Genomic DNA, 14631 nt, shown 5'->3' with positions numbered 1-14631 from the left:
TGCAATAATTCACCATTTCAAATGAAATGAATTTCAAGCTCTGGTGGCAGCTATCCTTGTGTGATTTCTCGGATAGGCGGATACCTCATAGGCGCTGTTCTGGATTAGTGGGAGTGGCTTGCGGACCTTTGCAATGTGGTGCATTGTGGGAGTTGTTGTCTTTCATACAAATGCGCCCTAAAGTTATTTTCTGTCTTTCCTCAAGAGGGCACCAAATTCAAAATTTATTTTACATTTCGACAACATATATGACCCACTTTCAATAAAGATTAATGTTGAAATGGGTGAAATAATTATTTGAAGCCAGTTAGACTTACACTTAATTCACCCTGATACTCCTGAAGTGTAGATGGAGATGTGAGATTAGAAGAGAACCCAAACACACCCTTTAGGACGGGTAAATCACTATACTCTACTGTTATTGCTGTACTAGAATTGTACCAACGGGAGAAAATCTCTCTTTTGCTATTGAACCCATGCCATGATAAAATATATCCTCTTTGTGTATCTCTTACATCAAAATCACTGTGACTTGGCTGAGTCAAGTATATGTCTACAGCAGCCAAGAGGGTGCTCAGGGGAACCAGTTCAACTTTACCAAGAGCAGTGTGGTTTATTGCAATTTCAGTATAATTGTAATAGATATATGTATAGTTTGAATTGATTTCTAGCAAAGAATAAATACGGTCAAGATCTCCCTCCCAGGTCAGCTGGTCACTAATGTCAAACCCAAACGTGGAATATTTAAAATCAAAGTAACCATTTCCAGTAGTCTTCAGATTGGATTTCAGACCATCAGCGTTCACATAGATGTTAGCTTGATTATCCATTTTCCCCTTAAGTTTGATATCATCAGGCAATGTAGCATCTGTGGTTATTTGGGTTGCAGACTCAATAGAGATAAAGGAAAGAGTTGCATCCAGCTTCAAGGTATTCTCAGCATCTCCATGTCCAGCAGCCTCTGAATCTGGACGATCAAAAGTGTACTTGATCTTTAAGTTTGATGCTGCCTTTGGGTGGGCCTTGGTGTCCGCAGAAAGTTGATGAGTAGCATCAATAGTGAACCTTGTCAGATTAATCTTAGCAAATGTGTCCACAGACAATACAGCCTCATAGATTTCTTGCAGAGTCAAGGTACTCTCGTGATTACCGCCAATGTGGGCATTCTCCAAAGACAAAGAAGAGGCCAATTTCAATCCACTTTTTGTGGTCAGGCTAGTGGTTCCATCAAGCTTGGCCTTCAATCCCTGAAACACGGATGCAGTTGTGGCACTAATACGCATCCAGTAATCCTTCGGATAAATACCTGCATTAGCATTGAAGTTGAGAATAGAGGACTTGAAAGACACGTCAGAGACCAGGTTACCCAATGAAGGAACAATCAGACCCAAATCAATAATAGGAGCAAACCAACTCTTCTGGTAGACAAGTTTGGCTCTTAGATCAACAGGCTGGTTGTTTGTGGTAAAGTCACGCCATAGGCCAGTATTATCATTCAAGTTCCGCTCTCTGATTGATGGAATCTTGAAAATGGCTGGCACAAACATTTCTGCAGCATTTAAGTACCCAAAGCTGGCCAAACTATTCACAACAGCGTAAATACCCATCTCAGCTTTGTTATTGCTGGCTGTGAAGTTATGGCTGTACTTGTAATTGTTTAAGTAGGCGACTACCACACTGCTGATTTCTTGCATGTCAGAGTTGAAGGTAACAGCGTAGTCTTTCTGGACATCAACATCGGCTGAAAAACACTCGAAGAGGTTGATCTTAGCAATACCCCTGTTCTGAAAGTCAATAGCAACCTTACTAGGACAAGTTATGATGTTGGCGGCATTAGAGAGGACACCACTGACAGCTCCGACAACCGATGTGACATGGGATGCCTTGATTTCCACCATCATATCGCCCAAGCGAGCCTTCCCAGAAGCAACCAGAAAACTGTTCTTGATAAACGGAGACTCAGTATCAACACTAGCATTGAATTCAAGGTGGCTTAGAGCAACAGCATCAGCATTCACTTTCATCTTCATCTTGATCTGCAAAGCATCACTATCAGTGTGGCCAGTAAAAGACAGCTTGGCGGCGCCAAGGCCCATGTTCAAATGCAGGTCACTCTCATGGGTACCTTCCTCAGAGAAGTCTTGAAGGGCAAATCTGCCAGTTCCTTCATTTTTAACTGTCAGTGTGAATGCAGCATCATCCTGGCAAGCTATAGCCTTCTGAATCAGCATGACTTCACCAGACAGTGAGTGCGAGGGGATGTTCACCTGGTTCTTGTATGAAGTTTCAAGAAAGAAAGTATTGTTAGAGGCAGATCCATTCAGAGTCAACCATGCATGTTGGTCTAAAGTCAATTCAATGTGTGTTAACTTGAAAGTTTCAGACACCATTACAGGACTCGTCTCGGGGATCGATATCTGTGCTGTAGATTCTAGATCGTAACTCAGAATGTTGAGGTTTGCAGAGGTTCCTTTAGAGTTAAAGCAAGCTGTGAAAAAAGGGTATCTCTTTGAGCCGTTCTTGAACTCTGCAGAGGTTCTGGCGTTGTAGAGAGCGCTGCTGATTATGAATTCACCATACAGTTTTCCAAAAGATGGCACTAGAAGAGATGTCGAAATTGCAGGAATCTGACTGTCAAGCTTGTTCACAGCACTGGCAGGATGGAAGATTTCATTCAGCTTTGTGTAACCTTGGGTCTTGATCAAGCTAAGAATGTTTTGTACATCCTCAATGATGGAAAATATCAAAACCTTGATGTGTTTTGGTAGGGTTTCAACAACTTTGTCAATATGCATACCCATTACAATCAATTCGCCCAAAATATCCAAAGCCTCACTGAAACGGTTGAACATATCACTCGCTAATTTGTCCAATGCACTGATCAGACATTTCAGCTTTAATGTATTCTCTTGGTATAGAGTTTTCAAGGCATGTTTCAGCTGCACAGCTCTTCTCTCAAAGTTCAAATTGGACACAAAGTCACTTACATGATGAGGTATGTCCTGAATTTTGGAAGCAATCCCCTCTCGGTTGATGTATTTCCTCAGGGTCTCGCCCATGCTCACGAGTGTTATTCTGATGTTGTCAGGGACTTGAGAAAGACTTTCAATGAAAGGCAAGCTAATTGATTGTGTATCGGTGCTTTTGTCATACTTTAGGAAGCCAGAGACTGCAAAGTCCTGATAAGAAGTGCTGACAGTGTTGAACAGATTGGTGTGCACTTTTCCAGACCCTTCCAGCCCAAGCCGGCCTGGACTGTTGTAAGCGCTGATTTTCTGTTCAATGGCATAGTCGTTCACTTCAGCCTTAATTTTCACTTTAATCCTTTGTTCAGAGGGGATAAGCAATGTGTCAGACATGCTTTCAAATTGTGATTTAATGTTGACATTGATGACGTAGTCTAGGTTAAGGTGGGTTGAGATCTTGCATTCATGAGAGTGAGCTATGGATTGTGGTTCTGCTTGTAGAAAGACTTTTGCAATAAAATCATGACTTGCATCTCCATGCAAGAAGTATGTGTCATCCTTACCATTAACACTGGCATCAAAATTGAATCGGAATGGAATAGTTGTACCATCAGTGTTGGTGTCAAAATCAAATGATTTTGAGTTGAAACGTATATGATTTTTGATTTTACAGGAAAGTCCAGCAATCTCTAGTTCAGTGTTGTGGTTAATGCGACTTCCCACGATTTCTCCAATGGTTTTGCACTGAGCAGTGGCAGTTTTGTTTTTGTAGGTGATCTCGAAGGTGTGCTTAAGCTCCTGGAGACTCAGGAGGCTTTGCAGTGAGGTTGTGCCATTGGTTCTCAGGCCATCTTTATTGAGTTTCAAAATGGCTTTGTGGACAGCTTGGTGTCCTGTGAGTTTAAAAGAGGCGTCACTGTGAATAGCTAGACCACTGATGTCCAGTGCTCCTGTGACCAGGGAATGGATACGTTCTTCAATGCTGTAAGTTGAGGTCTCTATCTTAATGCTAACTGCTTCAACACCAGCTCTGGTCTCAACCATGTTTTGGATCTTCAGGCCAAGAACCTGTGCTTTTGTATGAGAATTTAGATCAAGCTGGGATTCCTTGAAGGTTATTTTAGCAATGTTTAGCAATGTTAGAAGGTTGTCAAATGCTGTGTTGTTGGACAGAATTATCAGCTCTCCATTGGCAAAGGCTACAGCAAAGGAGTTCTGAGCCTGAAGAAGTTTTGAATCTATTTTCAGTGAAGAATTCATCTTTGCCTCTTGTCTGAAAGGGAGGACTGAGACTGATTGCAAAAGGTTTCCTGAACCATGGACTGAACCAGCCTTGAAGAATCCTTCCAGGTTTCCATCTCCAGAGATCTCCTCGGCATCAACGCCAAACTGTCCATTGTGCTCCAGCGAAATTTGCACTCCAACACGGCTAATTACTTCAAGCTTGCTTTTGGATTTCACACTGAGTTTTTCAGCAAATTCCACTTCCCCCTCAACACCAATCGTGGCATTGATAATCTTGTGGCGGAGCACAGCCTTTACGTTAGCCTTGAGAGAATCGCCAGGTTTGGTCTCAACTAGAGCAGATCCTGTGAAATAAATCAATCAATAAGCAACCATCCAAAACAAGTGCATGCATACAGTGCATGTGGTACTTCAATTATAGGTTTACCTTCAACCTTTATGGAGAGGAGGTCAACAGGACTTGTGCCGGTGACTTCAAACTTAGCAGAATAACTTTCAGCAGGATCTCTGGCTGCAGACACAGCTGCTTCTAAGTTGTAGAAGTTGCTGTTTAGTTTTCCGGACAACTCTACCAATCCGAGAGTCGGCACAGACAGCGACACACTCCCAGGAATGAAGAACTCTGGAAGGTTAACGCTAGCAGATACAAATTCCAGACCGAGATGAGGTACAATCAGGTTTGGTGTGGAGAGGGTTGTGGGAAAGTTCAGATCCTTAGTGGATTTTCCACCCAAGGGCAAGGGAAGAGTGATGGTATAGTAATGCTGGCCAAAGTGATATTTAACAGCAGCCTCTCTGTTTAAAAAGCATGTGTTAATTTTAACTGGTAACTGTGAATTGAATTGAAATACTGGTGAATATGGTGACATTAACTCACGCATTCAGGAACAATCTTTCAGGAAGAGTGATCACAGGCACGGTGTGAACTCCCAAATTCTGCACATGTGTAAAAAAAAAAAAAAAAAAGAATATTTTAAATGAAAATTAAGTCATAATATACTCACCCTGCTGTTGTTCTAATGCAGTATGCCGTTCTTTCTTTTTTAGACCACAAAAAAAAGAATAAAAAAAGTCCTGCTCGCGCTTGTCCATATAATGGCAGACAATAGAAAACTTTCATAGAAAGACACAAAAGTATCAAAGAATGATCCGATGCATCACATGTCATATATTCCAAGTGTTCTGGGGTTTTACGATAGAGCTTGGTGGAAAAGAAACCGTAATTTAATGTATTATTTAGCGAAAATCCTTACCTTGGCCGCTTATCTTCTGTGCTCAACTGCATGCGTTCATGAGACTCTTATTAGCGACGCAGTTCACTCCGACACACAGGTTGTAAGAAATCAAGCGACATGAAATACAATCCATGTAGACTACTTTTTTGTGTTTGTCGTAACAAAAAATTATCTTGTTCACATCTATCATCAGACAAACTGAGTTCCAATTGAGGGTATATTTGATTCAGTAAAGAAAGTTCTTGGATACTTTTTGTGATTAATAGGTGTTGTATTTCATAATGGGTTTTAATTCATTTTGATTTCTCACAACATGTGTTTCTCTGGGTGAGTCGGAGTGAACCGCTTCGCTAATAAGAGTCTCATGAATGCAGTCGAGCACAGAAGACCAGCGGCCAAGGTCAGGATTTTTGTTAAATCAAACATAAAATTTCGGTTTGTTTTTCACCAAACCCTATCGTAAACCCCCAGAACACTTGGAGTATGTGACGTGTCACAAGGGATCATTCTGTGATGCTTTTGCATCTTTTTTTAAAAAGCTTGATGCTGGTCGCTATTCACTGCCATAATTTGGACAAGAGCAAGCACTTCATTTTTAAAACATAAAATGTTCTCCTTTTGTGGTCCGAAAAAGAAAGAAGGGTATACTCCATTAACAGAACAACATCAGGGTGAGTAAATGACTTAATTTTAGTCCATTTTAAGGTGAACAATCACTTTAAGTTTAATAAGTATTTATTTATTTGGGTGTTTTCAAATGCTGATGAAAAAAAATTGAGGGAAGTTCTTACCGCAACTGCCTTTGCCAGAACATCGCGGACCTTCAACTCATTCAGGCCAATCTGGCGATCAAGAAGGCTTTTGACTGTAGCATTGATGTTGGGAATGATTCTTTGAATCTCAGATCTGACATCAGACTTCAATTCAGCCTCAATCTTTTCATTCTCTGAGAATAGATATTTTGAGAGAGATAATTCACTAGAATTATACTGTCATGGTCGTACATTTCCTTATTTGAATGGCAAACTGAAATTTGAAATTTAAACTGCACAATTATTTCGCATATCTAAATTTGACCATATTACCACAATCAGACAATTCCTCAATAATCGCGACAGGCCTTTTTTACTGGACATGTACCATATTTCAGGATGAGTGTTTGAACAGAAGTCGTCTCTGGGAGTTTTAAGTCACTCTCAATTTCCAAAGTCAACTTCTCACCATGCTTCAGTTTTGCAGAAACTTTAGAATCAAGCTGAAGAGATTTGATAAGCAACTCTGCAGAGATGCTGTACTGCTGTCTGTTTAATATCATTACATTTCTGGCCTCATGGGATGTTCCTGTTAGTAAGCAAAAGACAAATGATGGTTATTTTAAACATTGGTGTTTTCTCTTTTTTTCCAGTTAGGTATTTTGTTAAGCCGTCTCCAACCTTCAGCCATCAGGCTAAACGTGACTTTGTCTGCCTCATCCTCGTATGCGTAGCTGATGGTGGCAATATACTCTGTGACCTTTTCAGATGGATCGAGCTCAACAGCAAATCTAAACACATACATAGTGTGGATGAAATGTTTGAGAAAAAGGAATATTTCGATATCAGTATATAGATGATTTTCACTTACTTGCTGTCACCAGTGAGAGGAAAGTAAGGGGCAGCATCGTTTGACATTGCATCAGGATACTTCAGGACTGTACAGTACTTCAGTCCAGGGAAAAAAGCAGTGCATTTATTCATATTAATATACTCGCCCTTGGCAGGAATGGGCTTAGCCTTGGCACCAACAACAGACACCAGAGAATTGCTATAGATGGGGGAAAATAACAGCATTTAATGTATGTAAAATAATTTGACTTGTTTCTAGGGCTGTACGATTAATCATATTTTCATTGTGATCACAATTTTTACTTGTCTATTAATTAAGCATAAACGCAGTGACATTGGCCTGCTGTTTATTCATCCTAAAAAATAATTATTTCCATTATATTGCATTAGTAACAAGCCTCCACATTCCACAAGCTTTCCTGCTTGCGGATACCAGATGTCAAGAGTTTAAATCCTTAAACTCTTTTGTTTTGGGTAAAAAAAAAAAAACAGAAAGAGTTGGGTTGGGGGAAAAAACGATTGGAAAGCATTGGGGGAAAAAACGCTTGGGTTTGAAAATTACGCAATTCTTTTGGGTCTTTACCTTGACTTAATCGCTGGACTAACATAACTACATGTATTGATACTCAAGCATGCCCAAGTTCTTTTGAAGTCTAAAGTAACGTGTTGCCCATTTTTGTAGTGACATTTGATCATGGAAAGTGTCTGGAACAAAATTAATATCAAACTGCATTACACATAACTTGCGATGAAGGACAGGACCTTTTTCTGGGTGGTCCCAGTAGTGTTTATTTAACAGTAGACTGGTACTTTCCTAATCTGGTGAAACCCACATTGGTTGTTAACTGAGAGCATTGCATATGTGGCCATACAAGATCAGCCCTTATGAGTTCATGAAGAGAACTCTAATAATTTAATTCAAGCATAGTTTAGAGAATGAATGCTTTGGTAGTGAAACCAAGTTTTATTTGTATGACCATTTCTTACCCACCAGAGACAACGGTGATGACCGCAGGCAAAATAATTTTGAATGTTTTGGTGAAGAGAGACTTTAACGGATCCTGTTCTTTTCTGACAAGACTCAAATTACAATAAATGTGCATGTTTAAATTAATTTGAGGTAAATTATTGCCTCAATTTCAGGTCTAGTCTGCAGCCTGCTACATAAAATATTGAGCTATACTGAATGATCTTGCAGTGTGTGCAGGATATTAAAAGCCTTTATTATATAACTTTCTCTTTATAATGATTAAAAATTTTGGAATAAACCAGCTATTGCTGATAAAGGCTTCCATATCATTGCAACATAATCCTGCATATCAAACACTTGAGTCAGTCTGAATACACGTCTGTTGCCATGAGAAATCCAAGATGTGTTTTAAAAAAAAACAATACAGAATAGCCAAAACATCCACTATTATATTCACATAATGAAGCATAAAACAAAGGCTGAATTCGGAACGGCAGAAATAGGACTAGTAAACTATTCTGAATTCAGCTCAATATGTGCATTCAATATATGTTCAAAATGGGTGGGAAAAAAAGGAAAATTGAATCTTAAGAACAAATGAAAAGCCCCATTTGCATAAACTCCCACTCATACAAGTCTGGATAATCATGACTGTTAATGAAGAGGGAGTGATTATCATTAATTAGCCAAAGTCTGTAGAGTACAAAAAGACCAAAGGGCAGCATTTCAGCAGTGTGACTAGCTGTTGAACAATGGCAAGAAGTTGGTGTGCTGTTCAGTCTCTGGTACATTGTGTTTGGTTTTGTGCTTTCTGTCATGCTCTTCCGAAGTGGAGTGATCTGCCCCAGAGTCCTCAAGCTCTGACGTTCCAGCAAACTGACCAGTGGTTTCAAAAGCCAGTTCAACAGCAAGCTAGTCAACAGTTTCCTCAGCCGGTTCAACAGCAAGCTAGTCAGTGGTTTCCTCAGCAGGTTCAAAAGCCAGTTCAACAGCAAGCTAGCCAACAGTTTCCTCAGCTGGTACAAAAGCCAGTTCAACAGCAAGCTAGTCAACAGTTTCCTCAGCCGGTTCAACAGCAAGCTAGTCAGTGGTTCATCAGCAGGTTCAAAAGCCAGTTCAACAGCAAGCTAGCCAACAGTTTCCTCAGCTGGTACAAAAGCCAGTTCAACAGCAAGCTAGCCAACAGTTTCCTCAGCTGGTACAAAAGCCAGTTCAACAGCAAGCTAGTCAACAGTTTCCTCAGCAGTTTCAACCGTCAGTTCAACAGCAAGCTAGCCAACAGTTTCCTCAGCTGGTACAAAAGCCAGTTCAACAGCAAGCTAGTCAACAGTTTCCTCAGCAGTTTCAACCGTCAGTTCAACAAGCAAGTCAACAGTTTCAACAGTCAGTTCAACAACAAGCTAGTCAACAGTTTCCTCAGCAGGTTCAACCGCAAGCTAGTCAGCAATTTCAACTTAAGCAGCCAGTGGCACAGGCAGAGCCCCTTGACAAATGTACTGTAGCTGATTATGAGCAGATCCAATGTGGACCACCTGGTATCAGTGGTGCTGAGTGTGCTGCTATCAACTGCTGCTTTAATGGCCAGCAGTGTTATTATGGGAAGGCAGGTAAGCGTGTAGACAATGTAGAGGCATTCATGTTAAACTGATCCTCAGCAATAACCTGCTCTTGTAACTTTCCAGTGACTGTCCAGTGTATAAGAGATGGGCAGTTTGTGGTAGTGGTGGCTAGAGATGTTACGCTGCCTCGATTGAGCCTGGATTCAGTCCGTCTCCTGGGTGGAAATGATCCAGCTTGCAGTCCTGTGGGATCCACACCTTTCTTTACTATATACCAGTTCCCTGTCACTGCGTGTGGCACAAGCATGATGGCGAGTAGCTGCTTGTGGTTTTATTCTGCATGGCTTAGAATGGATTGGATGCCAACAGTGTTACTATTTGCAGGAGGACAGTGGATATGTGGTGTATGAAAACAGAATGACCTCCTCATATGAAGTGGGTATCGGACCACTTGGTTCCATCACAAGGGACAGCCATTTTGAGTAAGTGATGTATGCTTTATCATAAATGTGAATCATTGACAAATGCTACAAGCTCAATGTTTGTTGTCCAGGCTTCTCTTCCAGTGTAGGTACTCTGGTACATCTGTGGAAGCTCTGGTTGTGGAGGTCAACACCGTTCCTCCACCTCCACCAGTAGCTGCTCCTGGACCCCTCAGGGTGGCGCTTAGACTGGCAAATGGTCAATGTGTTACCAAAGGCTGTGCAGAAGGTAAGTGTTTGCCCCGAATATGCCTAAAGCCTTTCTAAAACTCCAGTTTCTAGTTAAACACTGCGTTCTTCCTCAGGGGACGAGGCATACACGTCCTACTACCGTGATGCTGATTATCCAGTTACAAAAGTCCTGCGGGAGCCTGTGTATGTTGAGGTGCACATTTTGGAGAGGACCGACCCCAACATTGTCCTGATGCTGGGACATTGCTGGGCCACATCAACCCCCAGTCCACTCAGTCTACCCCAATGGGATCTTCTGGTTGATGGGTGAGTAAGGCCAGTCTTTATCCATCTAGTGTGCTGTAAGGCATTTCTGACTGCCTCTTTGCCTTTCAGATGCCCTTACCAGGATGATCGTTACCTGACCACATTGGTTCCAGTGTCTGGATCATCTGGTCTTCAGTTCCCGACCCACTACAAGCGCTTTGTTGTGAAGATGTTCACATTTGTAGATCCAGCATCACTGGCTCCTCTGCAGGAAACCGTATGCTCTGCAGCCTTACTTCAACCCTTAATGTTAGTGCTTTTTACAGTGAATTCTATGGCTTAACCCTTTGCCCCTGTGTTAGATCTTCATCCACTGTAGTACAGCGGTGTGCCATCCCTCCTCTGGCTCCTGTGAGCAAGGCTGCAGTCGGAAAAGTGAGTGCTTGCTGTATTCCGACTTCAGGAACTGTGAATTTCTTATTTAAATGCTAATGCTTCTACCACTTCTACAGGAAGGGAAACTCCCATCAAAACTGTCTCTAGTGGGCAAACTGTGGTGTCTAGTGGAGAAGTTAAACTGGTCATGTGAATTTAATTTAATAAATTTCATGAAACCCAACAGTCTCTCTGGTATTGATTTTCAACTGGAGTTGAATCTTTCATGACTGTTCTCAGTTTTATGTATTGGGCCACACTATTAAAATAGTTAATGTTCCTTTAGCATGGTTGTTCATTCTGACTGGGGTGTTTGACTTGAACTGAACAAGCCAAGTTTAGGCCCTAGCCACTTTACTGTACTCGTCAAGCTATAGTTGTTAACCTGGGCCCCTATGCTTCTGTATAGCTCAGTATTTTGTTGCAGGGTGCAGACTTGTTTTTTTCAACCATTTATTTCTGCTAAGGAATAAAATGTATAAAGGTAAGGACTTTTCGTAGTATCACAATTCTTTTCCTGCAATTGTGAGTTTCTTGCAATTGCGTTTACATCTCACAATTTTGACATCATAATCAACTTGACTCTCTTGGTCAAATGAAAGTATATTAATTCTAATGAACTGTAAAAAATTCAAATGAGAATAATCATGATTATCAGTTTAACCATTATTGCAGAGCCCTACTCCTCTGTGAAGGGCTTTTAAATCCTTTATGCATTGATAATCCAGTTTCACTTACGTGACGCTGATGAGCTCAATTGGCCCACGAGGAGCTGGAATGGAGAGCCTGAGCTTGCTGTCAGTCACAGAGAGCTTCGCTCTAACACTGCTCTCATGATAGATGTTCGTGTGCATCTCCAGACCAGAGTGAACATAGTCGGGGAAGTGAGTCCCAATCTCAGTCACAAACTCAATGCCAGCAGACAGGGTCAAAGCTAATTCCTTCTGTGTAGTAGTCAATTCATATTAGTATACTACCAGTCAAAAGTTTGGATTAAGATTGTTTTAGTATTTATTTGAATTAAAAAAAAAAGTAAAATATTATTACAATGTAAAACAGCTGTTTTCTATGTGAATATACTATAGTAAACTTTAATAAGGGGCCAAGCGCCTATAGTTTTTCTTTTTCTTATTCCTCCCGAATGGGAGTCTATGGCAGCCCAACTAACGGAACATAGTAAAATTATGGAGTTTGGCAACACTTGTAGGGATGGTAAAGAATAGTTATTGGACCAATTTACGAGTCTTTAGGACCAACTCTATAGCGCCACCACCAGTTTTGAAATGGTTATAACTTTTGAACCTTTTGTTCTAGAAAAATGAAACTTAGTACACCGGATTTCTCTCATTATGCAGATCACATTCAATATCTTACATTAAGACTCTGCCCATTACAGTAGTGGCCATTTTGAAAAGTACAGTATTCTGTTTTTTTAACTACTCCTTTAAATTTTGATCAATTCTTACGAAAATTGGTTCAGATGTGATCTTCAGAGATGGGATGCATTACATTTGTATCTAGCAGGCAGAGTAAATTTGAATATCTTACCTAGATTCTAATACTTATTTTAGTCCCTTCCAGTTTTTATCCCAAAAACATTTTTTTTCTTTTTTGTAAATAAACCCATACTATCATTCTTGTGGGGGGGAAGGAACCCTAGAATTCGTAAGGAGCTCCTCGAAAGGCAAAGGCCCCAGGGAGGCTTAGCTCTTCCTAATCTTATGGGCTACTACTGGGCTGCAAATCTTCAAAAAATGATTTGTTGGAATACTTCCCCTGATGTTGATTGGTGTAAGGTGGAGGCAAATACTTGTATTTCTACATTGCTTTCTGGTGTAAGGTGGAGGCAAATACTTGTATTTCTACATTGCTTTCTGCTCTAATAACAATGAAGCTACCATTCTCTCCCTCTAAATACTCTTCAAGCCCAGTAGTACGTTCTACGCTTAAAATATGGTCACAGTTTAGACAAAGGCATAAACTCAGCAACTCTTCTAAGCTAAGCCCTCTCCGTAAAAAACATTTGTTTCCTGCTGGTAAAATAGATCTCACATATGCACAATGGCAGAGGGTAGGCTTGGCCGGGTGTAGTGATTTTTACATAAACAACACCTTTGCCAGTTTTAATGACCTCTCAGAGAAATTCCAATTGTCACAGTCCAACCTAACGTTACTTTCAAATCTACTTTTCCTGACTTGCCACCTACTTCACTATTGGATAAAATTCTACTGTCTCCTACTTTTCTTAAAGGTCAAATTGCAGCAATAAATAAGATGGTTATGTCCTCAAATGATGTTTTAATTGACAGAATAAGAGGTAAGTGGGTAAAGGACATAGGAAGTGAAATACCTGATGAAATTTGTGATGAGGCTTTTAATAGAGTAAATGGATCAACCTCTTGCGCACGCCTCAGCCTTATACAACTTAAAGACCTCCATCGTGCCTATTACACAAAATGCAGACTTTCAAAAATTTACCAAAATGTTGATGACTTGTGTGATTGATGCAAAGGTGACAAGGTAGACATTTTTCTTATGTTTTGGGCTTGTCAAAAGCTGAGTGACTATTGGACATTCATATTTAGAACATTAAATGAGGCCTTTAGCTTGGATATAAAACCCAGTGTTGAAGTTGCTATTTTTGGAGTACCAGAACATGGATTGACAAATAAAGTAAAAAATGTTATTGCTTTTGCCACCTTATTAGTGAGAAGGAGAATATTATTGGAGTGGAAGTCAACAAACCCGCCTCAAGCCTAAATGTGGTTATGTGATCTAGTAACATACTTAAAATTAGAGAAAATTAAATATTTAATGAAAGGATCTGTCGAAAATTTGTAGAAGAATTGGTTTTTACATATTTTGACAAGATGAAGACTCTCCCACTTATTGATCAATGTTAAATATGACCACCAATTGTGTTTTTTGTTTTATAATTGTTTACGGACCACGAATATGTCCGAAATTTTTATTATTGGCTATATATGTATATATGTTTTTTTTTTTCAATTGAATTTAATTGTGATTACTATTACTACTGTTGTCTTATCTTGTATGTAATGTATCCCCTTTCGGCGGAAAGGGTTATAATGGGGGGAAAGTTCTAACCTTAATTGTATGAAGCTTTCTGTTAATGCTTTGAAAAAGTTTATAAATAAATTATAAATAATAATAATAATAATAATTGGTTCAGATGATCTTTGGTACGCTTTATCAAGGGTATGCCCTGAAGGTACCCGAGAAGTTTGAACACAGTGTCACCTTGTGTTCCAGAGATACAGATTTTTTTTTTTGTTGCAAAAATGCTTGTAACTTTTGAAAACATTGTTTAAAATTTGATTTATGCCATTATGTGCCTTGGTTTTTGCCGATTCCGATTTTCCAACAAATGAAGCAAATTAAAAACTGTTGACAAATTTTGCTCAATTTTGTAAAAAATTGGCTCAGATGATCTTTGGACCAAGCCGCACAGAACAGAACGGATTTTTTATATTCACCACCGTTCCCAAGATATTCGTCTTCAAAGTTGACCTTGCTAATTGGTTAGCATGCTAACCAGATGCCATTCTTTCTAATGTGGCTCTTCAGCTATCAGGTTAACCTGTTAAAGTTACATTAGCATTAAACTAGCTTAGCATGCTAATCTGGTTAACATGCTAAGTAATGCTGTTGTGTCCTCAGTCTCACACCTCTCAAG

At 40.0% G+C, this 14631-nt stretch overlaps 1 protein-coding gene and 1 pseudogene across 2 annotated transcripts in view; one reads left to right on the top strand and one right to left on the bottom strand.

Annotated features, from left to right (window-relative positions):
- Nucleotides 1-293: 293 nt before the first annotated feature.
- Nucleotides 294-14631, bottom strand: part of LOC143747483 (apolipoprotein B-100-like) — a 30676-nt gene continuing 16338 nt past the window's right edge. The window contains exons 18-25 of the mRNA XM_077240274.1: nucleotides 11673-11878; nucleotides 7070-7249; nucleotides 6880-6989; nucleotides 6587-6787; nucleotides 6238-6392; nucleotides 5089-5147; nucleotides 4639-5006; nucleotides 294-4555 (exon numbers count right to left, since the gene is read on the bottom strand). Of these exons, the coding sequence (XP_077096389.1) occupies nucleotides 294-4555; nucleotides 4639-5006; nucleotides 5089-5147; nucleotides 6238-6392; nucleotides 6587-6787; nucleotides 6880-6989; nucleotides 7070-7249; nucleotides 11673-11878 (5541 nt within the window). The remainder of the gene's footprint in view (nucleotides 4556-4638; nucleotides 5007-5088; nucleotides 5148-6237; nucleotides 6393-6586; nucleotides 6788-6879; nucleotides 6990-7069; nucleotides 7250-11672; nucleotides 11879-14631) is intronic.
- On the top strand, nucleotides 8773-10328 carry LOC143747443 (uncharacterized; annotated as a pseudogene). The gene is made up of 4 exons (XR_013206748.1): nucleotides 8773-9627; nucleotides 9703-9890; nucleotides 9964-10061; nucleotides 10133-10328. The product of XR_013206748.1 is annotated as an uncharacterized LOC143747443 (transcript).

This window comes from Siphateles boraxobius, unplaced genomic scaffold (assembly GCF_051911475.1).
Source record: "Siphateles boraxobius isolate OS27281-9 unplaced genomic scaffold, OSU_SipBor_1 222, whole genome shotgun sequence".
NCBI classification, from domain to species: Eukaryota; Metazoa; Chordata; class Actinopteri; order Cypriniformes; family Leuciscidae; genus Siphateles; species Siphateles boraxobius.
The sequence above is the reverse complement of the archived record's forward strand: the minus strand, read 5'-3'. Positions and strand labels throughout refer to the sequence as shown.